The sequence below is a fragment of the Camellia sinensis genome, chromosome 5, assembly GCF_055761805.1.
Source record: "Camellia sinensis isolate YWXY chromosome 5, ASM5576180v1, whole genome shotgun sequence".
NCBI classification, from domain to species: domain Eukaryota; kingdom Viridiplantae; phylum Streptophyta; class Magnoliopsida; order Ericales; family Theaceae; genus Camellia; species Camellia sinensis.
In genome coordinates, this window is record NC_138965.1 from 204,629,165 (window position 1) to 204,655,782 (window position 26,618).

The 26,618-nt window shown below is 38.5% G+C and overlaps 1 protein-coding gene across 1 annotated transcript; it reads left to right on the top strand.

Annotated features, from left to right (window-relative positions):
• The first annotated feature begins 7,652 nt into the window (after window positions 1–7,652).
• On the top strand, window positions 7,653–13,677 carry LOC114275523 (putative apyrase 6). Its single transcript, XM_028217572.2, has 8 exons — window positions 7,653–8,751; window positions 9,744–9,856; window positions 10,135–10,242; window positions 10,549–10,603; window positions 11,177–11,350; window positions 11,460–11,557; window positions 11,709–11,905; window positions 12,997–13,677. Exons 1-8 carry the CDS (start codon window positions 8,124–8,126, stop codon window positions 13,265–13,267), a joined length of 1,644 nt encoding a protein of 547 aa, XP_028073373.2. The 5' UTR covers window positions 7,653–8,123; the 3' UTR covers window positions 13,268–13,677.
• The last annotated feature ends 12,941 nt before the right edge of the window (window positions 13,678–26,618 follow it).

Sequence of the window (26,618 nt, forward strand, 5' to 3'; positions counted from 1 at the left end):
CTTCTCGAGTCCCGTGCCGCACCACCCACCCTTCGCGGTCGGCCCTCCTCATGGTCGGTCCCTTCACTCGGCCACCCTTCGCGGCCGGCCCTCCTTATGGTCAGTTCTTCCATTCGGCCACCCTTCGCGGTCGGCCCTTCTTATGGCCCGTCACCCCTTTCGATCGGCGTTCACCCTGCCGGTCTCTCATAACCATCATTTTTTTCAATATTCCCTTCGTTGGACTAAAGCTGCACTTGGGAATGGGGAACTACTGACACGGGTATGCCCATAAAGATTATAACCCACCATTTAGGGCCCAATACATAACTCAAATACTAAAGTCCAACATTGTTGAAGCCCTACGTAGCAATAAGAACCAATAACATCAAGACACATGGCAAGAGAGGGGCAAGCCACATAAGCAGACAAAGATCTACAAAGTTATTGCCACTGCACATTGCCATTAATGAAGCCCCTTACAGCATTAATTGCGATAACCCCTCTCCGTCGGGACAGAACGCCTTCACCATGAATAAGGTAAGTTAGAGCATAGACTTTCGGCCAATGTGACAGGTCGGAAGGGACAACGAAATGATTATTAGAGGATATAAGCAGACGTCGAAGACTGGTAGAAGGTTAAGCTTTCTAACTCCAATCTATCTCTACATTCCACCTCTCTCTCTAACTTGCTCGTCGGAGGGTTTGCTGGGGGACTCCTCGTTGAACTCTTATGCAGGTTCCTCTGTGGGCTTGGTCACTCGGATACCGGTTTGGGAAGCGTGGATCAGTCCGACCCATTCCATCTGGAACCCCCAGTATTATCAGGAATTATAATTTTTTTGAAAATGTTTTGTGGATGTGTAATTTCTCATTTAATATATGAGGTGTCTATCTACCTACACTTAGGTTGCAAATTAACAGAACCGTTTGTAAACAGATTCGAACTCAACTAGGTAAAAGCTCGTTTAAATTCGGTTTGTTAAATTTTTTTTTGCGTTCGAGTTCGAGTTTGAACTCGTTAAATTTTTAATAAATAAGTCCAAACATTTTAAAGCTCGACTCGTAAGCTCAACTTATTAGCTGGCTCATTTAATATTTATTATTTATATATTAAATAATATAAAAATATGTATAAAAAATAAAATAAATATGTTACTTATATATTTAAAATATATAAATGTAAATAATAGTTAACTATAAATAATACATTTATATAATTGTGGTAGTAGATATTATTATTTTGATAAAATATTAACTTTTTTTTTTAGAATGTTTATATATATTGTATATATAATTATATAATCAAAATTTTAATTGTAACTTTAATCTCATAGGCAAGTATGAATTTATAAATTCTTTGACTTGTTAAGGTTCGTGAACAGGCTCGAGCTCGAGTCAAGTCTAAGACAACTCGACTCAAGCTCGATTCGTAAATTTTTATTGAGTTCGAGCTCGAGCTCGAATTTGTTAAAATTTTAATAAACAATCCCAAATACGTTAAAACTCAGCTCGACTCGGTTCGTTTGTAATATTACCTACACTACAACATAATTTTCCTAAAAACTCAATATATATATACAGTTTTAAAAAATGGTAAGAGGATAATCACATATTTGAGTTTTTTTTATGTTTTTTGGTTTTTTTGGGTAATTACTTATCAGTGATTTTATTACAAAAATATTATAGAACCATGAAAAAATTTATGATTTTAAGAGTAAACTATAAATATACTTTTGAGATTTTCTTAATGTATATAAAATTTACCACTTATCTATACTTTTTTTTAAAGTTCTTACACTGAATTAAAAATCTTCTCTTTTTTTTTTCAAGTAATAATAATAATTTGTACCAAACAAAAAAAATTGGCTTGCAATGTGATTGAAGAGGTGTCCAAGTTTATTCTTCCTTTGACTCTGGATGAGATGGTTTCTTTATCAATTTTTTTTTTGGGCTGTTTTGCTTTTGGGTGTCTACTGCAATAAAAATAAATATTGTCATGGGTCATAAACATGTTAGTCGGCCCAAACTAAAGGGGTGAAAATACCCATGATATCGAAAGAACCCAATTCTAAACTCAATTCTGTCCTAAGCAAATATATTAAGAGAAAAAACATTTGCTCATGCCATGAAAGCAAGTCATGAAAGACTGGCATGGAATAGAGAGGGCATGACCTAGATTGTCTTTACTTTTGTGGGGGCTGAGAATGGCAGTAGTGGCAAGTAAAAGGGTTGAGGATTGGCAGGGGAAAGGTTGGTGATGGTTGTAGAGAGTGCGAGAAAGAATGGGGAGGGAGGATGAAAAAGAAAGATGAGAGAGAGGAATTAGTGTGAAAATGAAAAAGACAGTTGTTCAATGGATTTGTACTTATTTTATTTTATTTTTAATTTTCAGTTAAGTTAAATAATTTAGATTCTGACGCAGTGATAGTATAGAAAGGAACTAGATATCGTTCTAGTAGACGAGAATTCTTGAATCAACAAGAACACCTTTGAATCCACGGAGAAAATAAAAGAAAAACTCTTTAAAATATTATTAATTGAATGTCTTCATTATATATACTTGTAGGCTTATTTGTAATAAACTAAACCTAATACTTGTAAGAAAAGTAATTCTAAAATAAATTAGGAAACACAAATAATGAAACCTAAGAGAATAGGAAACTAAATTCTAAACTATTTAAGATCTTAGTCAAAATCTAATTCCAGAATAATAAAATTAAGAAATATAAAAATTATATAATTTTGTTCTACATCATACTCCTCTTCTTTAAAAAAACTCGTCCTCGAGTTCTAACTACAGATCTACCATCCTCTATGCCAAATGAAGAGATATTTTTAATATTTTAGTTGCTTGCTCCTCTTCCAAAAGTTGTATGTAGAAAAGTTTTATTTTTGAAAGTTCTTCTCTATATGCTTCAACTGGTTGTCAAAAAAATCGAATTAAATTACACCACACCAAGAAAATCAATGAAGTGTATTTTATATTAATGTTGGATAATCTCTAAACTTTGCTCTGTCTTAGATTCAATTGGACATTCAATTCTTGGAACATCAATTGCATCTTCAATCAACTTCTTTGGTGCACATGTCAACTTTATTACCTCATTATCTCATCTTTTATTTCTTTTTTTTTCATTGAGTTCAACTTGATCTCCTTTTGTGATCTCATAACCATCATAATAATCAAGAGATGATAGTTCCGTTATCAGAAACTCTTGGCTAACTTCAACGTTTTTCTCTTGCTTTACCTCTTTATCATCTTCTTCTTCAAACTTCTTGATCAAAGTAATTGCAGTGACCTCTCGCTTTCATCAATTTCAATGTTCCCACCATTGTTGAAATCAACTTGATTTTTTACTTCAATTGAATGTCTATTTGAGTTTTCAAAATTTTCAAACATTAAGATACTCAAAAAATTTTCTTCTTCAATGCGTGGCAGAGCATGACAAATTTGTTAACCTACAAGACTTGATTGACCCAAACATGGCAGAATCATAGTCATGTTCCTCAAACAATCTGTATCCACGATTGCATAATAATTATTGAATTGCGAAGAACATTGTGAATCAAAATTACCTTGGAACAGTTGTTTCGATTTAAACGTTCTTTGATATTGTTGATACAACATTTGCCCATGATTTGATTAAAGGATTCTAGAACTCATCAACTTCTTTATCTTATGCTACGTCCTAATGGGTTGTTTGTATTGTTGCCTTTGATCATACTGCAATTGTTTCCACCATATAAAAATATAACATTGTAACTAACGTGCGACATATTTGGCTTGCTTTTTTTCAGAGATTTCCATACACTCAAGGAATTTGTCAACTTTACGAAACCAATAACTAAAATCCTCAGCATGACAAGAAGTATTAAAATAGGGAATTTCTGGTTGTACTTGATAATCTGACAAGACATGATTGATGCAATTATTTCTATTGAACACATCATTGAATCTTTGTTGTCGCCTTACAGACTAATATTCACCATAATCCTCGAATAACTCATCTTCAGATTCACCCTTACCATCGTATTGATAACAAGAAGATCATCTCAAGACATTGTGGTTAATAGGCTCGCCTTGGGCAAATCCCATAGCACGGTTCCTATTAATGTTGTGACTAGCAGGTTGGCCTTAGGCAAGTCCCTTGACTCGGATCCTATTAGATCTTTCTCTATGACCATCGTCAATAGAGCTTGTGCTTCCTCTCTTGATGAATGACATCGAGCCAAGCGAATCCTTGCTCTAATACCAATTGACGCAATGGTAGTGTAGAAAGGAACTAAATATCGGTTTAGTAGACGAAACATGGACTAGATATCGTTTTAGTAGACGAGAATTCTTAAATCCACAAGAACAACCTTGAATCCACAAGGAAAATAGTATAAAAACTCTTTAAAATATTTTTGATTGAATGTCTTCATTATATATGCTTGTAGGCTTATTTTTGATAAACTAAACCTAATACTTATAAGAAAAGTAATTCTAAAAAAAATTAAGAAACATAAATCAACACAAATTAGGAAATTAAAATTTTAAACTATTAAAATCTTAGTCAAAATTTAATTTTAAAATAATAAAATTAAGAAATATAAAAATTATATAATTTTGTTGCACATCAGATTCCTACCTCTTTTGCAATTCTTATTCTTTCTATCTTTGTGTCATCTCTTCAAATATAATGAAGGTTGAAAATTAATGAAGATTTTGACAAACTTTGATTTACATGCAAATAATTTGCTTAATATAAAGACAAAGGATTTGCCTTGGAGCTCAAACCCGCAACCTTTATTAGACAGTTGGAGAGCATACCACCTGTAGTATAATAAGTCTGAATCCACTATAATAATCTTGGTTGAATCACATTAATAGTCTCTATAGTTTAGAATTCGTGTCATTTTAATTTTTAACTTTTTAATTATAACATATTTAATTTTAAATTTTAAATCTTGTTCTGAATAAAAATAATTGAAGATATCATTAAAAATTTCAAAGGGCAAAATCATCAATTTAATAAAATATAAATTAATTTGACAAAAATAAATGTCAACAAAATATTTTTCAATTTTAAAAAATTATTTCTACTCATCAAAGATAAAATTATGTAAAATTGATAAATGTTTTAAGCATTATTTATTTATTTATCAAATTAATTTTTATTATGTGTTTGGATGATAATCATGTAATGGGGGGTAGTTAGGCTTGTAATGTATAATCGATATATTTAATATATAAAATGTTTTAAGTTTTGGATTTTTTGATTTAATGGATTCGTTTAATATTGATATCAAAGTGTTGCTATATTTGACCTTTGAAAAAATAGAAACTAATTTAATAAAAATAAAAATAATCATCCATTACATGATTATCATCCAAACACATAATATAAATTAATTTGGTAAAATAAATAAATAAATAAAAGATTTATCAATTTTACATTTTATCTTTGGTGGTTAGAAATAATTTTTAAAAATTCAAAAATATTTTTTTGACATTTATTTTTGTCAGATTAATTTATATTTTATTAAATTGACGATTTTACTCTTGAAATTGAGCAGTGATATTTTCAATTGTCTTTCTTTGAAATAAGATTCAAAATTCAGAGTCAAATGTGTCACAATTGAAAAGTCATGGATCAAAATGACACAAGTTCCAAACTATAAGGACCGTTAGTATAATTTGCCCAATAATTTTAGGGTTGATTTGGGATGTGAGTTGGCTTTTTGAATTTTTAGCTATTTTAACTTGGGATTAAAAAGTCTCATTTATGATAAATTTTTTAGTTTTTTGACTTTTGCGAGAGAAAAAATAAAATGATTATGAGTTAGATGTGACATTTTGTCATATTTGGATAAAATAACCTATTTATTCTATATGGTTATTTTAGCCCAAATAAATATTCTAAACGAGGCTTTAGAGTTATTTTTTTGATGACTGATAATTAATTATATAAAAATAAAAAATAAAACATATAATAATCAAAAATTAAAAATACAACAATCATACACAAAATTACTCTAAGAAAGTCACTATAAAGGATCCAAACTCACGATCACCGAAACAATTTCACGATATATCTTCCCTTTCTCACTACAAAAATGTTAAATACTAAAAAAAAATTAAAAATAAAAAATCAAAATTTCTATACAATAGTTATGTGGCGTGTGAGTCTCCTATAATATCAGTTCTATTCATATGATTATTATGTAAAATATTTAATAAATTTGTTTAGATTTCTAAGATGTTGTTTGAGAAGTAATTTTTTAATAATTTTTTGACTTTTTAATTACGATATGAGATGAAAAAAATTATATCGTTTAGAAATAACTTTTTAACTTATTACCAAAAATGTATAAAATGTAAAGTGAATATGAAAAAAATCTTGACTTTTATGTATGAGTTGATAGAAATATTGCGGTGCACACCCTTCAAAAAATGTATACCATATGGGCGTTTGGGACGTAAGTTTTTTTGTAGATTTTTTTAGTTATAAGATATTATTGTAGAAATATTTTTTGTGTTTGGAAAGATAGTTTGGTTTTTTGTGGTTGGATGTGATGTTTGTAAGAGAAAAAATGAAATGATTATGAGATTTGATGTGATATTTTGTTTGGATTTTTTTTTTTTTTTGGTTTTGTAACTATTTTGTCATTTAGTGGAAAAAACAAAAAAAAACCACAAAAAAATCTTTCCCAAACACCGCCCATGCACTTTATAACTTTAAAAAAAAAAAATTGACATAATTTCAAATATGAGACATAATCGAAGAACTCATGAGTATAACTAAAATAATATCATAATTAAATAATAATAATTATAACTAAAGAATAAAATGACATAAATAGAAATATAATATACTTTTTTTAAAGGGAATATATGTTAAAAATTTTCATGAGTTAATTTTTTTAAAATTTTTTTAATCACTTTTTTAAGTATTTAATTTTGAATTGTTTTGGAAAATAAGTTAAAAATTAACTTTTTCACTTTTTTAAAATTTTTTAAAAAATAATATGTAAAAAAATAGAAAGTGAATGTGATTCAAAAAAATATCAAAAAATCGAAAGAGACCTTTGACTCAAATGTTAACTTAACAAAAATAATAGAGATTTTAAAAGTTCTATTAAAATTTCTACCAAATGTCTCACATGATGTAAGATTCACATGGAACCCACAACACCTATGTGAGATATTTGATAAAAATTTTAATAAAATTTTTGGACTCTCTAACATTATTCTTAACGTAGAGGTGTTTTGAGAAGATGGTTAAAAGTTAATTTTTTAATTTTTTTTTGACTTTTTGTTTTGTTTTTTTTTTTGTTTTTCGAAAGGAGAAGTGAGTTAAAAACTGAGAAGTTATTTTTAAGAATAATATTAGGGATCATGAGAAAAATATTATGAAATACATCATGAAAATTTTCATTATTTGATTAATGTGTGGTGTTTTATTATATGTGCAATAAAGAATCTTTCATAATTATTTTCATATTATTTTTTTCATAATCCCTTATATTATTTAATTTTTAACTTACTTTTCAAAATAATAATATTTGAAAATACCATATGAATGTGAGACCCACACTCTTATTTATATCTCTCTCTACTCTTTCTCTCTTTCCCTCACTAAAACTCTATTTATAATTCTTAAATTAGACTTTACGTATCATTACTTCTTTCAAAAATACCCCTCAATTGCTCTTCTGACTAAGGGGGGTCCACCAGTCGACCTATTGACACGTAGACGTAGCATAAACGACACGAAGACTAATAAACCGGATTCTCACCGGTCAACAGCCAAACATCTAAGAGACCGGACCGGACCGAACCGAACCGGTTCGGCACTCATAACCTAAAGCAAAAGCTTCGAATCTTCGCCATTGTCTCTGTTGAGAGAAAACATCATCACATCAGACAACAAGAACGAACACAGTAGAGGAGGAGGAGGAGAAGAAGAAGAAGAAGAAGAGGAGGAGGAGGAGGAGAGACAGAGAGGGCTCTCCACATCTCCCACGATAGCTCTCTCCGATCTCCCAAAAAAAAAAAAAAAAGCACAAATCTTTCTTCGAAATCGAAAAATACAAATTTGTTTTTTTTTTTTTTTCGTTTATGATTTACGTGCATTCTTTGAGCTGTCCACCCTTTGATGCGAAGATCGAATGCTCGCACACTTGATCGTCGTAATCCTAGTACCGACACAAACAACAGCAATATGGATCCGATCAAGCTTCAATTCCATCCAAACCCGACCCATCATCGATCCAATCTCTTCCCTCGAAACCCTAAAGACAAGCCCAACATTTTCATCCTCGTTTCGATCTCAATGGCCCTAGCTTTGTTCTGTTACATATTCGTATCATCATCTTCATCATCGAGCAGGTATGGGAATTCCGAGGAGAAGAAGAAATTTGGGATCGTGATCGATGGAGGAAGCACTGGGACTCGAATACATGTGTTTGAATATGGGATTAAGGGTGGGATTCCGATTTTTGATTTTGGGGAAAATGGGTTGGCTTCAATGCGGGTCAACCCGGGGCTGTCGGCGTATTCGGACGATCCGGATGGGGCGGGCGGGTCTTTGGAGGAGCTGGTGGAGTTTGGGAAGAAGAGGGTTCCAAAGGAGTATTGGAGTGAGACGGAAATTCGGCTCATGGCCACCGCGGGGCTCCGGATGCTGGATTTGGGTGTTCAAGATCGGATTTTGAAGTCGTGCCGGCAGATTCTGAGGTTGTCTGGGTTCAATTTTCACGATGATTGGGCGTCTGTGATCTCTGGTATGGAAATCGTGAAATTGGTTTGGTTTGGTTTGATTCATTTTACTGCATTTTGGCTTCAATTTGGTGCTCATTGTTTGTAAATTTTCAATTAAGTTATACGACGAACACAGAAATCAGTCACATAAACAAAAAAACACATGAATATACAATTTTATAGGTTTTGTTAGTGGGTTCACGTGACCGCTTCTGTGTGTTGTAGACTTATTCTTGTCTGTTATTTGTTGTTGTGAATTTGATGTTAAGTCAGAGAGAAATCTACGTCAGTTTATTGGATGTGTGTTTTTTCATAAGAACCCTTGTCGGCATGCTTGTTTTTTGAGGAACCTGCTAACTGAATCTTGGTGCTACTAGTACTGATTGTTTAATACTCATATATGGATGAAATGGAAGTTCATTGTATTAATGACAGATTATTTGATAGAGATTGTGGATGAGATGCAAAATGTGTTTGCCTAGACTGGAAAAAGGTTACTTGTCTTGCAATGGGATCGAAAATGGAACTCATGTGCTTTCATTTTGATATAAATTTTAATCTTGTTTCAGTTAAGTGACTATGGAATTAAGGTCTCAAGTTCCTTATTCGGATTGCTTTTTGGATAGTTCTCTCCATACTTATTGATTTGCAAGTTTCTACATCCAACTAGTGTCATCATATGATTTGATTGTCTTAAAGACATAGAAGTTGGAGAAACTACTTGAAACCTCTACTTTGGCTCTCTTTCAATTGCATAACCTAGAGCGAAATTGGAGAAGTGTATGATATTCTTATGTTAAATGTTGTGGTTTAATATTTCTATAAGCGAATACTATTTAATAAATTCAACTCATATATTTATTTTTGATTTGGTAATTTTTGTGAAGATATTTTTTATGGTTAGGGAAGTTTGAAATTCCTGGTTAATTTCCCACCACACTAGGTTATGGAAGTTATAATTTGATGTGTGCTTTACAATCATGAAGCATAAGATTGGGCCCTTTTATTGTTTTAGGCTCTGATGAAGGGATGTATGCTTGGGTTGTTGCAAATTATGCCCTGGGCACTCTCGGAGGTGATCCTTTGAAAACAACTGGAATCATTGAACTCGGTGGGGCTTCTGCTCAGGTTTGGTTTCCATTTCCCTATTTTTTGGTTGATTGTTTAGTGTGGACTATAAGTTAAAATAATTGAGACACGGATAACGGAACAAAATTTTGGAAGGACCTGCATTTGGTAAAGTATGTTTGTTGGCAGCAACTATATAATACCTCATCCAGTAAATTACAATATTATTTTCTCTTTTCACTGCTTTTGAAATGAGTTGCTACAATTCTGCATTAACATTGGAAAGCTCAAGTTGCATGAACTCTAGTGTGACTGATTCATGTTTACTGTTGTTTCAGGTAACCTTTGTTTCAAGCGAGCCGGTGCCCACTGAGTTCTCTCGTATTGTTCAATTTGGGAACATTACTTACAATCTCTACAGTCATAGTTTGCTTCATTTTGGTCAGGTAAACTCTTCACTTAAGCAGGTGTCTTCACTAGGTGGTATTGACATGATTGGATGATAAAAGTATTTTGTATGCATATTGAATTTAGCAAAATATACCTCAGTAGGTTGATCTTGTCATCTAACCAGAATGCCCCTACTATTCATGATTTTTTATCTGTTTTTTAGTTAAGTTGTTCCAGGTTCTTTTTTCTTTCCTCTCCTTTCTTTTGTTTTCATTTTTTTTTTTCGGAGCACATTCTACTCTAATTTAACTATGTACTTCAGCAGTAAATGGCTAATCTAAGCTACTAGTATCATTGTGCAGAATGCTGCATTTGATCTATTACGGGAATCACTTGTTACAAGAGCCCCAGAATCAGGTAAGCCAACATGCTTTTCGTTCTCAGTTGGTTATGTAAATTTAGTGTATCATGCTAAGCTTTACAATATTGCTTTTGAATTGTTCTGGGAAATCATTGGTTCAAGAGACCTAACATGGGTTAGTAGATATGGTCTTACTTATCGCATTGCTTCTATACAGTTCATATTCTTGGGAAGGTTTTCCATTGTCTTGCCTCAGTTGCCTGGAACTTAGATCATTAAGCTGACTTATCAGAATGATAGCTAAAGTTAGTTCTGATGTGATCACCAAATATTAAGCTTGACTCTGTTAGGATATCTACTACTGTTGGTAATGTTTCATAACAAACTTAATAAGCTGAGAATCTTATACATTGGAATGAAATTTAATTTTCAACTTCTTAATAACAGTGTTCCATGTTTTTAAATACTGTAAGTTTTTGATCTGCAAGTGGTTTAGATTGAGGAAGATTTGACTAGAGTGGGCCCAACAAAAAGCAAGTTAAGAAGATAAATTTTTAGAAATTATATTTGAATTTGAAGAAAAAGGATGTTCATTCAGGAATTTTTTTACTGTATTTCGCTTAATGCAGCTGCTGAATTAATAGATCCCTGTACTCCTAGTGGATATTCACATGACATGAAGTCTTGGACTCTCTCTCCTGGTTCCATGGCTGAAAAGAGTAAAGACTCGTCCGCTCTGCAACCCAAGGGTAACTTCTCAGAGTGCAGATCTGCTGCATTAACACTGTTGCAAAAGGGAAAAGGTAATATGGAATTCTATCAGAAACACTGGATCATGTTTTGCATCAATCAGGGTGTTTCCCTTCGATTCTTATTGAAATTGATGAAAATATTTTTTAATACGAGATGCAGAACAATGTTCCTATGAGCACTGCCACATAGGATCGACATTCATACCCAAGCTTAAGGGGAAGCTTTTAGGCACAGAAAATTTCTTCTATACATCAAAGGTACCAGTTTTATGCTTGCTTATGTTTTTTGGAAAAAAATTATAATTAAAATAAATCAAAATACTTGCACTTGCCACCATAAAGCATGTTTGGATGCATCCATTATGTTTGATTTATTTTAACCTTTTGGTTTTTCATTTGTTTTGAGTAGTTCTTTGGGCTGGCCCCAAGGGCATCTATCTCTAATCTGATGACGGCTGGGCAACAATTCTGTGAAGAGGATTGGCAAAAGTTGAAGATGAAATACCACTCACATGAGGAGGACGATTTGAAGCGTTATTGCTTCTCGTCTGCATATATTGTGGCCCTACTTCATGACAGCCTTGGAATTGCTTTGGATGATGAAAGGTAATCTTTTAATTCCACTTTTTCAACTAACCTACTCGCATGAAATATCCTCACTGATGTTTGTTTCTCTGTATTAAAGAGTTAAGGTTAAAGTTAAGGCTTCATGTGCACAAGCTCATGTTATGGTTCAATGCTAAGAAGCACAAACATGGTCATGGACATGTGACATACCTCAAGACACATCGACATGGAAATTTTCAAAAATGTAGGATGGCATGACACATTACAAACATGCACAAACTATAGTTTTATATATTTATTAAATGGCATATATAAAGATAAATAATTAATATATGTCATATAGGAATATTTAATTCAAGGGTAAATTACACTTACACCCCTTGAGGTTTGGGTTTAATACATATCACCCCTGACGTTTGGGAAATTACATTAACCTCCCTGTCATTGTAATTATTTAGACGGAATGAAGATATTGAACTCATGCACTCTCTCTTTTTTGGCTTTGCTTTACTTTCTCTTTTTTTTCCCTCTTTCCTTTATTTTTTTTTTAATGTAATTTCCTCTATTTTTCAACTAGGAGTTGTTACTTTTTATATAAGTAGAGGGGTTTGTGAAATGAGACTATTAACCACAGGGGTGGGAATGTAATTTCCAAAACGTCAGGGGTTGCGTAGTAATTAGACCAAACCGCAAGGGGTGTCAATGTAATTTATCCTTAATTCAAATATCACTCTTTTTACGGTGTAAAGGAGTAGAATATGTATAAATTTACGTTTTTTTAAAAAAAAATTATTTTTATCATTAGATTTCAAGTTATTTTATTCAAACTTATGTGTTTTATGTGTGTCTAAACACTAGACACATGTTTCCCCGAGTCTAGGAATTTTTTAAAACTAGTAGGACATGTTGAAATGTGTTTTGACAGGTGTTGAGTAGTGTCCGGTTCATGTCGTCTCATTGTTTGATATGGTATCAGATACGTACGCCACCTTTTTAGAAGTGTTTGGGTTTCCTAGGTTCAATGCGTTGTGAGCTTTTTTGCTCCTCTTCCTCTCTATGTGGCTTGGGCATGTGATTATGTAATACCATAACGTATGTATTTTGCATTGATCGGACTTGCTACTGAGCAGGATTGGGTTTGCTAATCAAGCGGGAGATATCCCACTCGATTGGGCATTGGGAGCTTTCATTTTACAGAGCACGGTCAACTCAGACTCAGAACATCCCAACTGGATTGCCGCTGTCGTTGGCAACGATTCATCTACACTTTTCGCTTTGTTTGCTGTCTCCATCGTATTGATTTTTAGTGCATGGTCTTTATCAAAATGGAGGAAGCCCCAGTTGAAGACAATCTATGATCTAGAGAAAGGAAAGTACATAGTTATCAATAGATATTCATAGCTTCTTTGAGAATTGAGAGACACAGCCCATTTGCCCGGTTTTGCAGGATGAAGGGGCAAATAATCCTGATTGCTTCGACTTTAAAACGTCAGTACGCTGCTTCAGTCTTGTTGCCTGGGCTGACCCCTTATGATGGCACCACATCGATTGGCTCGGATCTGCATCTTGTGGGGTTGGAGGATAGAGGGTTGAATGAATATGCCGCTGATGTAAAGAGATTATATTATTATTATTATTATTATTATTATTATTATTATTTTGTATTTAGTGGTAATCGATGATTAAAACAAAGTTAGGGTTTGTAGAGTGCAGTGCCACAGTTACAGAGGAAAGAGAGTGATGACTGTTTGTAATTTGTTTGGACGCTTTAATTTTTTGCTCAATAGAGAAAAAAATTTGTTACTCCTCAACTGTGTTCTTTCAGAAATGTTGTCAAGAATGTAGGGATGTATATATTTGTTTTGTCAAATCATTCATGTGCTTTTGTAAGATAAAAATTCTTGTGCTTTGGGGCAAGTTTGGTTTCTGAGAAACTCATGCTCAGTTGAAAAAAAAAAAAAAAGAATAATATGAACATTAGAGGAAAAAGGAAATTATGAAATAAATATAAAAGAATACTCATATTATTAATAAATTTTATTCATTAAATATATTAATTTTTACAAATGGCAAACATAAATATAGAAATAGAATAAACTAATGAATATATCAATACATTAAAATAAATAATAATTTATATATAATTACGTTCACGAGTTTATTTGAGGTGAGTTTGAGTTTACTGGATTTTGGCTTGATTACTAAATGAGTTTACAAATTTGATTTAAATTTGTTTATTTAGAAAACGAGTTGAGTTTTAGTACCAGCTAGAATTACAACACAACATGATTAGAAACCATAGAATATTGTGTTACTAATTCAAACCACATTCAATCGCAACTTGATGTCTTGGATATATACATTTATTTGTGTGCGTCTGCCTTTCCCAATCGCCCTCCAAAACAGTTAACAGGGGTGGGTGGAAACATCAACATCATCTTGAAAAAAAAGGCTAGACATCCAAAAACTCTTTTAGTATTTTTTTGGAACACACGTCCTCCTCTATATTAGTGGCAACCTGGCAAGAGCCTGGAGTTTAAGCCCCTAGGTCCTGGGTTTAACTTCTCTCTGGGCCAATTTCTTGGGCGTAACATAGTTGGTTAGGAGGTTGATCTCAAGAATGCCTTATCAGCTACTTGCTGTGGGTTTAATTCTCTCCCACTGTGCGAGTCCTGTCTTAAGCGGAGTTTGCCTTGGGAGGTCGGGACAAGCTTCTAGGTTATAGTCTCTTACTCGGAACGGACAACAGAACATCCTGGTGATCTCCTCAAGGGGTGCTGCCTTGGACCTGCGGGAGAGTGGGAGGATTTCCCTGTAACAAAAAAAAAAAAAAATGCAAAAATGATATGTATGTAATTGATGGAGCCTGAATGGCATTTGGTGAGTGATTCTAAAGAAAAGCAGCATACTTCTCTAATTGTTTGGTTGAAGAATTTGAAAAGAGATTTGAAAAATAAAAATAAAAAAGATAAGTAAAATGTAAATAAAATATATTTATATTTTACTTGTAGGTGTTGATTTCTGGCCTTACTACCAAACAGGTACCCAGTTAGAGAGCACCGGCAGAATAGATCTCGCCCGAACAACTTGTCACAGAAAGATAAGACTCTGGCGGTGGTTCGTTCACTCGGGGCACTCCGACGATCAATTCAGTACTCAGTTATCTTTCAAATATAATAAATAATGCTTAACTCACTAACCAGAATACAAAAAACAGCGTACCTTAGACCCACGAGGGTGCCTTACTTTTATAGCCAGCACTAACCTGATCCCTGTAGAAGCCTAGCTTCAATGGACTCTAGTATAATGCTCATCCTACACTCTCAAATAGATAAAGATAAACCCCCGAAGAGCTTTATCCTTACCCAGATTGAGATCCTCCCCCATTCTACGACTCTTGACCCTTATCCGTTCATCTCGGATTCCGATATCTTCGCAGATAACCTCGGCCTAGCCAAGATCACCTCGGCGCCATGACAGGACACATGGCACCTTAGCTGGCACTTTGGTGTCACCTTGGCCACGTGTTGCCATTCGCATAATATGCCCCCCACAACTGCCTCCTAAGTTCTATTGCCTCGGCATCTTGAGGTGATGGAACCTATATCGTTTGTCCACATAACACGTTGGCTAAGACTTACTTTATCCTTCATTACTGAGGTCATAAAACATCGGCTCCATATGACCAAGACTGTAGTTTGCTTCACCAATGACTAAGAATCAAGAACCAAGTTTTTCAAGTTCTTTATCCGAGATTGTCCCTCTAGTCGAATTTCTTACTCCATTAAACCAAGAACTCCAAGAGTTCTATCTGCACATGAGCGGTCACGCATGGTTCTTAGGGGTGTAATTTTGGCCCGACCAGGCCCATGTCGCGCCTTGCGGGCTCCCGTCAAAAAATCGGGCTAGGCCGGGCCGGCCTACAGGCCAGAAAACTAGGCCCAGGCCCTAGCCCAGGCCCAGGGATATTCGGGCTTTGGGCGGGCCTAAACAATTTTTAAAATTTTTTCCACCAAAATTTTATTATTTTCCATTAAAAAAAACATTGGGCCGGGCGGGCGGGGCCTCGGTCCAGGCTTTTGGGCGGGCCTTGAGCGGGCCAATGGGCACAGGCCAAGCGGGCCGGGCTGGGCTTCAAAATGATGGCCTAGGCCAAGGCCCAAAGCATCAGGCTGGGCTTGGGCTCGGGCCTTAACGGGCTGGGCCCCACCTTGGGCTGCAGGTGGGCTTCGGGCCGGCCGCGAGCCACTGGCCAAAGTTACACCCCTAATGGTTTTCAACCGTTTTTGCCACGCGTCTTTTCCTCATTGATCCGTACCTAACACGCGCCATCAGGTCGCGTCACTTCTGCGCGTACCGCCTGATAGGCATGTCGTCCAAGGCATATTCATTGTGATTTTGCCGCCTTTTCGTGTTTTAACAAAAACACTTCCCTCTTTCCGTCTTTTCACTTCACGTTTTTTGATTTCTCTCAAGCTTTCTCTCTCTAAAGAAAAAACCGCCATTGTCGTTCTCCAAAGCTTTCTGCAACTGTTTTCGTTCTTCCCCTCCGGCGAGGCATTCACCGTTCTGCTCCACGCATCACCATCGTCTAACTCCGGCGTACCTCACACCGGCGTTATTTTCTTTGATAAGGCATCGTTTTCCCTTTTTTCAGTTTTTGATTTACTTCAAACTTTGTTACGCTTGTATGCTGCCATTATGAATCCATTCATGTTCTTGAATCTTCGTCTGTGTTTTAAATTTCATCATGTTTGTTTGTGATTTTGCTTCTGTCCAATCTGTTTCTAGGTATATGTATACACATACTTCTGTCACAATGGTTATTTTGCCACTATACTTGGCTTTGCACATCTGCACACACTTTGTACAATGTTCTTGAATTTTTATTGATTTTCTTGAGTCTGAATCATCATTCTTTTCTGTTTTTCTTGCTGTATTTTCCAGATTCTTGCCTTCAATTCTTGTTTCCATAGACCTAGGCTTGGGATTTGTTCTAGAACCTTGCTCTTTAGGAAAACCAAACCAAACCAAAAACCTTTTAGATTTTCAGAAAAATTTACCTCAGTGCTCTCTAGGGTTTAGCCGAGGTCCTCAAACCCATACCAAACACTCTTTTCTGAAATTTTTCCTTAATCCTCATAAGCCGACACCATGGGTATGTTTAGGTGGAGAGTAGACACCCCGGCCAAACTAGAGTACTTTAGGACAGAGTTCTCCATCCCAGCCGATGTTCACCTTAGGTTGGCAGGGGATGAGGACTTCATCATGCCTGATGGGGACTCTATGCCTTTTCTCGTAGTGGCCTTCATAGAGTGTGGACTTAGGTTTTCGCTCAACATCCTTTTCCGCCAAGTCCTTTGTTATTACAAACTTAACCCAATGCAGCTGGCCATTAACTCTTACAGAGTCATTAACGGTATAATTGCCCTAGCAAGCCGAGAGAATGCTAGGATAACACTAACTAACATCCAGTACTGTTACACCATGTGTGGCCTGAAATCTGAAAAAGGCTGCATCTGTTACCTTAAGTCGAGATCCACCGAGTACAAACTCATAGCCGACCTCCCAGACTCCAATAAAGGTACTGGAGATGATTATTTCATCGTCTTCGACAACTGGGAATTCCCACCTGATGACGACCTCCACCTTTATCCTTTAAGTCGAACAGTGTTCAAAGAGGGTAATGGTAAGAACCAAGTGTCACTTTACATGTTCTTAAGTCATTATTACTTTATTCCTCTATATGTTCTAATGTCTGTTTTTTACTTGTAGTTCTTCCTCAATCACCAAAAGACTTCCGCAAAACCTTCTACCCCAGCAAGGACTTCAAGAAGCTGCTGGGCTTGCCGATTGACCAGCGGAAAGCCCCTCTGCTGCTCAACTACATTCCAACCTACAAATCGGTGCTACCTGACGTCCCCAAGAAAAGTAACTCTCCACCTTCAGCAATAACTCCTCATAGCACTTCATCACCTCGGCCTGACCAAGCCTCAACCTTCGATCCAGCGGAGCAGCCATCAACATCTGCTCCCCAACTGATCCTTCCTACCCAGCGTCGACGTCGTCGCCGAGTTCCTACCAATACTCCTGCTGGCAGAACTCGTAGCCAAAAATGCCAAAGTACTGAGGTGCTGGCTTACGATCCAGCCAACCCACCCACAACCTTACCAGCAATTCACTTCAGCACAAAAGTCACTGTTGCCACCACTACCGACGAGATAGAGCACAAACCAGCAGTTATTGAAGACCTGCTCACCAACATCCCTAGGGTGGTGGCAGTTCAATCATCATCCTCTCCTTCCCAACCAACCTCGAAGCCAAAACGCATGAAGAATGCCAAGGCAAAGGCCACAGTGGCTCAGATCGATTTTGAGGACATTGTGCCCATCTCAAAGTTAGCTGAGGCCAAGAAGAGCGCCCCTTGTGCCGAAAAACATCCAGCCGAGGACCCAGCATCGGAGGCCCCACTTGCCAAAAAGCCGAGGTCCGACCACCAAGAAGGCACCAGCTACTTCCGAGGCATGGTCTGGGCATCCGAGATCATGCTTGACGACAGACCTCTTACCGTCAGTGACAATGCTGTGAACCTTGAGGTCGGCGCGGCCTTATCCACGGCAATTCTTCTGCCTGAAGTCATGAACCGTATGGCCGAGTTACATGAGTATGAAGATTTCGTTTTTATGATGCAACACTCGGTCTTGGTAAACCTTTTTCCTATTCTTTTGGTAGTTTTTCCATACTTAGTCAAATTCTACTAATCTATGTTACCTCTTGCAGGCCATCCAGCATGCTCACTCCTATGGCACTAAGACCGAGATGATGAGGAAGGATTTGGCGAAAAAGACCAAAGAAGTAGCCAAACTCCTATCCTTGCTCAACAAAGCTGAGGCCAGCAATTGCGCTCTCATGGACCAGGCCAAGGATGCCAAAACTACTCAAAGTCTGGCCGAGGAAAAGGCCAAGACGACAAAAGATAAAGCCTAGGCAGCAAGAGCCGATCTCGAAGCTGTCAATGCCAAAGTGGCTAACATGGAGGCCAAGCTTCAGGAGGCTCTTGCCAATAAAGAGGCCGAGGTAAAGGCGGCCGATGAAAAATCCTTTGAAGAGGGGTAGGCCGCCGTCCGTGACCAATACATACAGCAAATCAACTTGACTTGTAACCGAGGTTTCTTTCTCGGTTGAACAGCAGCCCTCAACAAGTTAGCCGTTCCCATGGACTCTGATCTTCGGGATATCAGTCAGCTTGAAGTGTCTTTCCTACCAGAGCCCAAAGACTCCAGCGATGAAGCTGAAGATGATGCCGACGATGGTGAGGCCGACGAAGAGGAAGGGGAGGCTGCCACTGATCCCAAGTCTCCTACCCTCAACGAGCAAATAGGCTTAACTCAAGATAAGGAGGATGACTTGGTTTCCAAGGGCGTCTCTCCCAATCCAACTACTTTTGAGGCCGAGATCCAGTGCGCCGAAAAATTCTGGATCAGACTCTACTGGAGATTGACGCTGAGATAGTGGCTGACAAGAGTGCAACATTACCAGCCGATCAAGCCAATCCTAGCACTTAGGATATTTCTTTTTTTCCTTGTATTCTTTCTCTTTTGTTTGTATTTTTTTTTTTTTGCCTAAACAATGTTTTAGTTTCACATTTGGCCGACGTGCCGCTTTTGTAATCTGAACAAGTAATTTTCTGTGAATGCAAGTTTCCTCATTTCTTCTAAGTGTTTGAATGAGTTCTTTTGTCTTATGTGTGCTTTATCTCTTTCATACTTAGAATAATTTGGCATGTCTTCAACTTATACCTTTAACTATATAATCTTCTCGGGGTAAAATATCTCGGACATAACTTGTAATCGTTTACCTCAGCCTTGGCTTAACACTTGGAAACGTTGTAAAAATATTTTCACAAGTGTTGTTTTAAACTTGCTACTCCACTCTCACTTATCAAGACTTATGTCTTCTATACTCCCAAGTTTGGCAACCTTATAGCAATCCTGGTTTTCCCTGTCATTTATTGTATTCTGGACTCGAGTCTATTGATGGCATGTTGTTGTCTGTATCTCTTTCTCGTCCTTTAATTCCTTGTATTTGAGTTTTGGGACGTGTTGTGCAGGTTTGTAACAGGTTAGTTGTGAGTTGAAACAAATAGTTGTTGCCCAGAATTTGGCTTCTTCGCTCGAGCGAGGCCTTTTGCGCTCGAGCGAGGCTTGGGTATTTGTTTTTGCGCTCGAGCGAGGATTGAGGGTTTTCAGGTTTCTTTTCAGACGCAGCTTCTGCTTGCGCGAGCCTGGTCTGGTGTGTCTCTTCACTCGAGCAAGAACTCTTGCGCTTGAGCATGCGTCTGCGTCTCTTTTAGGTATTCTTCGCTCGAGCGAGCCTTCTTGCGCTCGAGCGAGCGAGGCCTATGTTTTGTGTTTCTTCGCTCGAGTGAGAACTCTTACGCTCGAGCGTGCTTCTGGGTTGCAGACCTGAAGCTTTGCATTGTTCGCTCGAACGAGGTTCTTTTGTGTTTGGTCGTTCGAGCGACCACTTCTTCACTCGAGCGAGTCTTGAATATATCAGTTGGCAGCAGCGTGATTTACATTACTTTTTCATCATCTTTTCATCCAAACCCTAACCCGGCTGTCTCTCTCTCTAAAGAACCACCTTCTCTCTACAAAAGCTCTCGATCTAGAGTGTCTCAATCCTACTCCCTTTGTTAAAAAGGTAGAGTTTCATGTGGGCTATCATTTAATCTGAAAAAGTTAGACTTTGGAGCATCTTGAGTTTTTCTCCTCATCTCCTTTGAGCCTCTCCTTTTAAGATAGGGATAATCTACTCCTTCTTATGTGTTTTAACATAAATGTTGGATATTTGTATAAATGTAGGAGTTTTGAAAAGTTAGGGTTTGATTTGAAATCATAAAAGAGGGGTTTCTTGGTTTTGGACTCTATTGTGAATGTGAGGTTTTGAAATGGGGTATGGCTGTAAAATTGATGAAATTGAGCCTTAGATGTGTCATTTGAGAAATAAGGAAAAATGCCCTTGTGGGGAAGTGGTTTGGAAATACTCTTCTGATCCTGGAAGACGCTAGTGATCCTCAGCTAGTCACCTGAAAAGGAATAAACGCTCCGGTCGGGGGTGCCTGAATTAGCACTCCGACGGGCAAGTCAATCTCTACACTCTGGATTACTTGTATTCTAAGTGTAATGGTTCTTACATACCTTTCTCTAACTGAAGATCCTGTATTTATAGTATTCTCCTTGGGCCTTGCCCATCCCTGATCCTTTACATGTACTTCTACTCGGCCTTTGTTCTACTAGTTGGAACGCCGGTTATTTTATTCGGCTCTTCAATTGACTGGGATCAATGTCGAATAGAGGTTATGTTATGGACCTGATTGGTCCATTCTTCTCTATTGATCCAAGGAAATTCAGCTCCCACAATTGCCCCTCAAACACCCCACTAGCATCAGTTAGTCGGCGTGTTTGGCTTCTAGCCTGGGAAGTCAAAAATTCGGCGGTTAATCCTCTTCTCGATGCGTATCAGAACGCGTACACACTTTTTGGTCATTGTAACGATTTCCCGCCCCTTCGTACACTGCTTTCATTTAATGCGATTTGAAATTGTCTCTTCGAATGTATGTTCTTAATACTCAAAGATATCTGGCTCGCCTTCTAGTGCTACTCCTTCACTTCGCGGCTTCTGCAACTCCTTATTTCTCATTTTTCCCTTCGTCTCCTGTAAGTTTTATTCTCCTTCATTTTTGATCCCGCTTCCTTGTTTGCTTTTAGTTTTCCATAATCCTTGGGTTGGCCAAAATGGCAAAACATCTGTAAGTCCTTATTTCTCATTTTTCACTTCGCGGCTTCTGCAACTCCTTATTTCTCATTTTTCCCTTTGTCTCCTGTAAGTTTTCTTCTCCTTCATGTTTGATCCCGCTTCCTTGTTTGCTTTTAGTTTTCCATAATCCTTGGGTTGGCCAAAATGACAAAACATCTAAAGGAGCTCCTTTCAGCGGATCGAATCTCCGGCTTTCGATGCCATTTTTCCATCCCCGATGACGTTTATCTGTCACTTTTGGCAGACAGCACCACTGATATGGAGAGGGATGATGAGAGCACAATCGTCTTTCTTTCTTATCAATTGCTGAGGGCGGAGTCCGCTTTTCTCTACACCCATTTTTTAGGGCCGTTCTTCGATACTGGGGTCTAATTCCTTCCCAGCCCAACGTGAATTTCTTTCGCATCATAATAGGAATTGTAGAGATAAATCGGCGTCTTAGGATTAATCTAGGTATACCTGCCATTCGGCACTATTATGTCCTAGTCAAATCTACTGTCCGGCTATGACGTTACTTTCTTAGAGCCAAGGATACTGATCATCACTTAGTGACTATGCTTGCCAGCTCTGGCAAGCGTGTCGATGACGTGATGGTCGTTGTCCGCGGCAATTGGGAATTCGGCAAAGGTGAAGATCGCCTAGACCCTGTGCCAAGGCGAAAAGGCGAACCAGGTGGCCGATTAGATCACTTGTTTATGTTATTTCCATACCTGTGTTCGACACTATACATATCTAATCGTTTTGTTTATGCAGGAAGCGACTTGAAGAGAGTGTTAGTTTCAGACGACGACGTTGTGCTTGCAAAAATTAAAACCGCGCTACAGTTCGTCGGCCGTCCAAACCTTCAAAAACAAGGGAGGGCGGCCCACATTCTCCTGCGGTATGAGTCAACTCATACGACATTCTCGGTGGCAGACGACATTCCGATCGCGCGAGGCGACAACCATCTTATAGCCCTCATCTTCCCTAACTTCAAAAACTTGAGACAGATCGGTTTAGAAATATCCGATTCTGAACACTTAGAAGAACAAGCGGTCGAACCAATCGCCGAGGACCCGGATCAGTTGGCAGCGGAGGTTGATGAAGCTATTAACTCGGCATTTAAGGAAGCCGAACTGAACACTTCTGAACCTCCATCCACATCAGGCCGAGGGGACGCCTTCGAAGATATTTTTACAAATTTAGGAGACCTTCCCGGTGATTATTCTGAGGGTATGGCTGGGGAAAGTCTCACGCAGTTGGCTCGAAAGAGAAATGCCAAACGCATGGCCACCCGACGGAAAGCTGAGGCCACCCATTCTGGACCTGCCCCGACTGAATCTTCCGAACCCATTATTGTAGAAGAAACAACTCAAGTTCATGCGGCTGAGGCGGAGAAGGATGCCAAGCATCTGATTATAGAAGAACGGCCGATTTCAGAAGATCGGGGAGAAAAATGTACCGCTGAGGGCGAGGTCGGCTTCGAGGAGGGCCCCATTGATAAACAGCCAGGCTTAGAGGAGTCGGGTGTGGTTGCTCCTTTTGTTGTTAAGCCAAAGATAAAAAACATGCCGATCTCCTCTGAAGCGTCGGCTTTGAAAGATCTAGCTGTGGCACTAAGCTTAGCTGCCTCGGTCTCCTTGCCGGCTGACAGGGCAACCTTTCGTGCCGAGCCAGATTTGGTAGCAATAGCATTAGCTGCTCAGTCGGCCCTTCTGGTATGTGACTATCTTAACTTAGTTTGGTTTGCATACGGTATTTCTTGGTATGTGACGATCCCAACTTGTTTTGCAGACGGTTGGAAGGATAGCCGAACTAGGCCGCCGCCAGCATGATGCCATTGAGAGAATTGGCCGCTTGAAGTTGGAAGTCAAAGGTGAGAGGAGCAGGGCCGAGTTCGAGGCGGCGAGAGCCACAATGGAAAGTGCACGAGCCGAAGCTGAGAATAAGAGGGCGAGGACTGCTGAGCAGCTTAGATTCGACGCCGAGAAGAGGGCAAACGCGAGCGAGGAATCGCTCAAGTTGGCCAAGGAGGCACTTGCCAAGCTGGAGGCCGAGTTGGAAGAGTTGAAGAAGGCTAAGGAAAAATCCGACTCTGAGGCTTCTGCGGCGTTAGAGGCTGGGAAGAGTGCCACCCTTGAAAACTACGTAGAAGAAGTTCCCAAATTTGAGAATCGGGGATTCAAACACGGCTGGCTCAAAGCCCTTGCTGCCGCTGGAGTTACATTGGCCATGTCAATTCCATACGAGCAAGTGGACGTTGAGGCGCTTAAGTCTGATCCGCAGACTTGATTTGGGTGACATTTTAGTTTTGTTAAGTATTTTTAATTTCAATGTATGTTCTTTGTTTCATCTTTTTTGGATTTTCATGTGTAAAATGTCCGCTGTTAGCGCCCAATTTATGAATGAAAATTTTCTATGCTTTCAAGTTATTGCTTGTATTGTTTGTTATATGAGTACATAATTAAAAGAATCAGCAGTTCGAACAAAATGTCACGACTACGTGAGATAGCAAACTTATTAGCCGATTACATTAATGAATTTGATTTATGACTGAATAAAATGAATTCATGAAGTGCTGATAGGTCAGCTCATAAGGCAACTAGGGTACATAAGCTGATTAGCTTGACGAATCTGCCCTTAGCTGGTTCATGAACAAGAACGCCGAATAATGGAGGTTCATGAACTTATGAATATTGTATTGATAAATCGATTCATGGAGCGGCTGGGGCATTCAAGCCGACTAGATTGATGAATCTACCCTTGCCCCAGCTGGTTCATGAACATAGAATGCTGAATAAAATAAACTTATGAATATTGTACTGATAAGTCGATTCATGTCTGCAACAAAAAAAAAGTCGATTCATGGAGCGGCTAGGGCACTAAAGCCGACTAGATTGATGAATCTGCCCTTGTCGCAGCTGATTCATGAACATAGAACGCCGAATAAAATGAACTTATGAATATTGTACTGATAAGTCGATTCATGGAGCGGCTGGGGCACTCAAGCCGACTAGATTGATGAATCTGCCCTTGCCGCAGCTGGTTCATGAACATAGAATGCTGAAGAAAATGAACTTATGAATATTGTACTGATAAGTCGATTCATGGAGCGGCTGGGGCACTTAAGCCGACTAGATTGATGAATCTGCCCTTGCCCCAGTTGGTTCGTGAACTGGAACGCCGAATAACAGAGGTTCATGGGGCGATTGAGGCATATGACTGAATCGGCGCGGGGCTGTTGAGGTTTGAGTATTAATGAGATTGCCTCGGAGGTGCTGCCCTCGTAGGGAATAAATGGGCGTGTACTTCGTGAACGAAGGTCCTATTTATATGCTTAGTCAGCAACTCAGTTCAGTTCTTTGAGGAAGGTTAAACAAGTGCGAATGTCAAATAGACATTTCTTCAACAGTAGAGGGGAAACGAGGACACTAGCTGAGCTGGGAGGAGATATGAGTCGAAGTGGTGAACCTTCACGCACGGGAAGTAGGACTTAGAGGGATCAGGAGAGACACCAATCTCCTCGTCGTCGAAGTAGGTCACCCAAGAGGGACAAACAACCACAGGGCAAATCTCCTCAATCCCGCTCTGGAAGGGAATCCGATGCGACTCTATGCCATTGAGTTTTGTTGTCTTTGTGGGGAATAGACCAATGACAGAGGCGGATTCGATCGTTCGAGATCCAAATATGGCAGTCGAGTTTGCTCGATAGATTTTTCTACCCGAAGTCCAGCAGTCGATGGTAGGTCGGCAGGATTTCGAAGTGTTTTGTGAAGGCGTTCACGGGGCGGTAAAGGAGCTGTACACCGCTTATGAAATCAGCATGCGTCTCCGCGCCGCTCGGCGCGATATAGAGCAGAGAGATGAACGTATTCGGAAGTTAGAAGCTCGCGCGGAGAAGGCCGGGCATGAGCTAAGGAAAATCAAGTCTGCCGAGTCTCAATCAGCCAGCCATCCCAACTCGGTTGTGGAAGAGAGGGTGACTCAAAGGCTGATAAGTGATGCTATTGCCGATCGGAACACGGCTAGCATGTTCGCGATTGAGACTGCGAGGACTGCGGCCTATGAAAAAGGCTTACATGACGGCCGAAAGGTCGGAATTTAGAAGAGCAAGGAGAAACTCGTCGAAGAAGTTTGCCGATGTAAGAATCGTGGGTTTAAGCACGGCTGGATCAAGGCACTTCAGCAAGCTGAGGCTCTCCAGGCAGCAGGTGTGAATTCTGCGTTGCCGTTGTATCAACAGAATGATTTCCCCTTTTTCGCTTTCGAAGTTGAGAAGAGTGATGATGAGGAAGCCGCTGAATAGAGGCAGACCTTGTAATGCTTATGTAGATTGAGAGCAAAATTATGTATTTATTGGCTGATTTTAACAAAACGTTTAGTTTTCAATTTGTAGCGTACTTTTTATTTATATTAGTACACTTGATGCCAATCGATTTATCTAAGGACACATTTTATTTTGAATGTTCGCACGTTTTAGACTACGTTTATGCGGCTTGAACTATTTCATTTTGAATATTTGCAAATTTTAGCCTTTGTTTATGCGGCTTGTACGAAGGCCATCCGAATCCGGAGGCTTTAATCGGCCCAAAGGCGTCATGAGCTGATGGGGCTCCGAATCTGGAGTATTTGGCCAATCGTGATATCCATGTAGGGCGCATCGAATCCAGAGGCTTTATCGGTCCAAAGGCGTCATGCGCCGATGGGGCTTCGAATCCGGAGTCTATTCGACCAATCGTGATATCCACATAGATGCGCTTTGAATCCGGAGGCTTTATTGGCCTAAAGACGTCATGCGCTGATGGGGCTCCGAATCCGGAGGCTTTATTTGGCCAATCGTGATATCTACAAAGGGCGCTCCGAATCCAGAGGTTTTATTAGCCCAAAGACATCATGCGCCGATGTGCTCCGAATCTGGAGACTTTATTTGGCTAATCGTGATATCCACAACGGG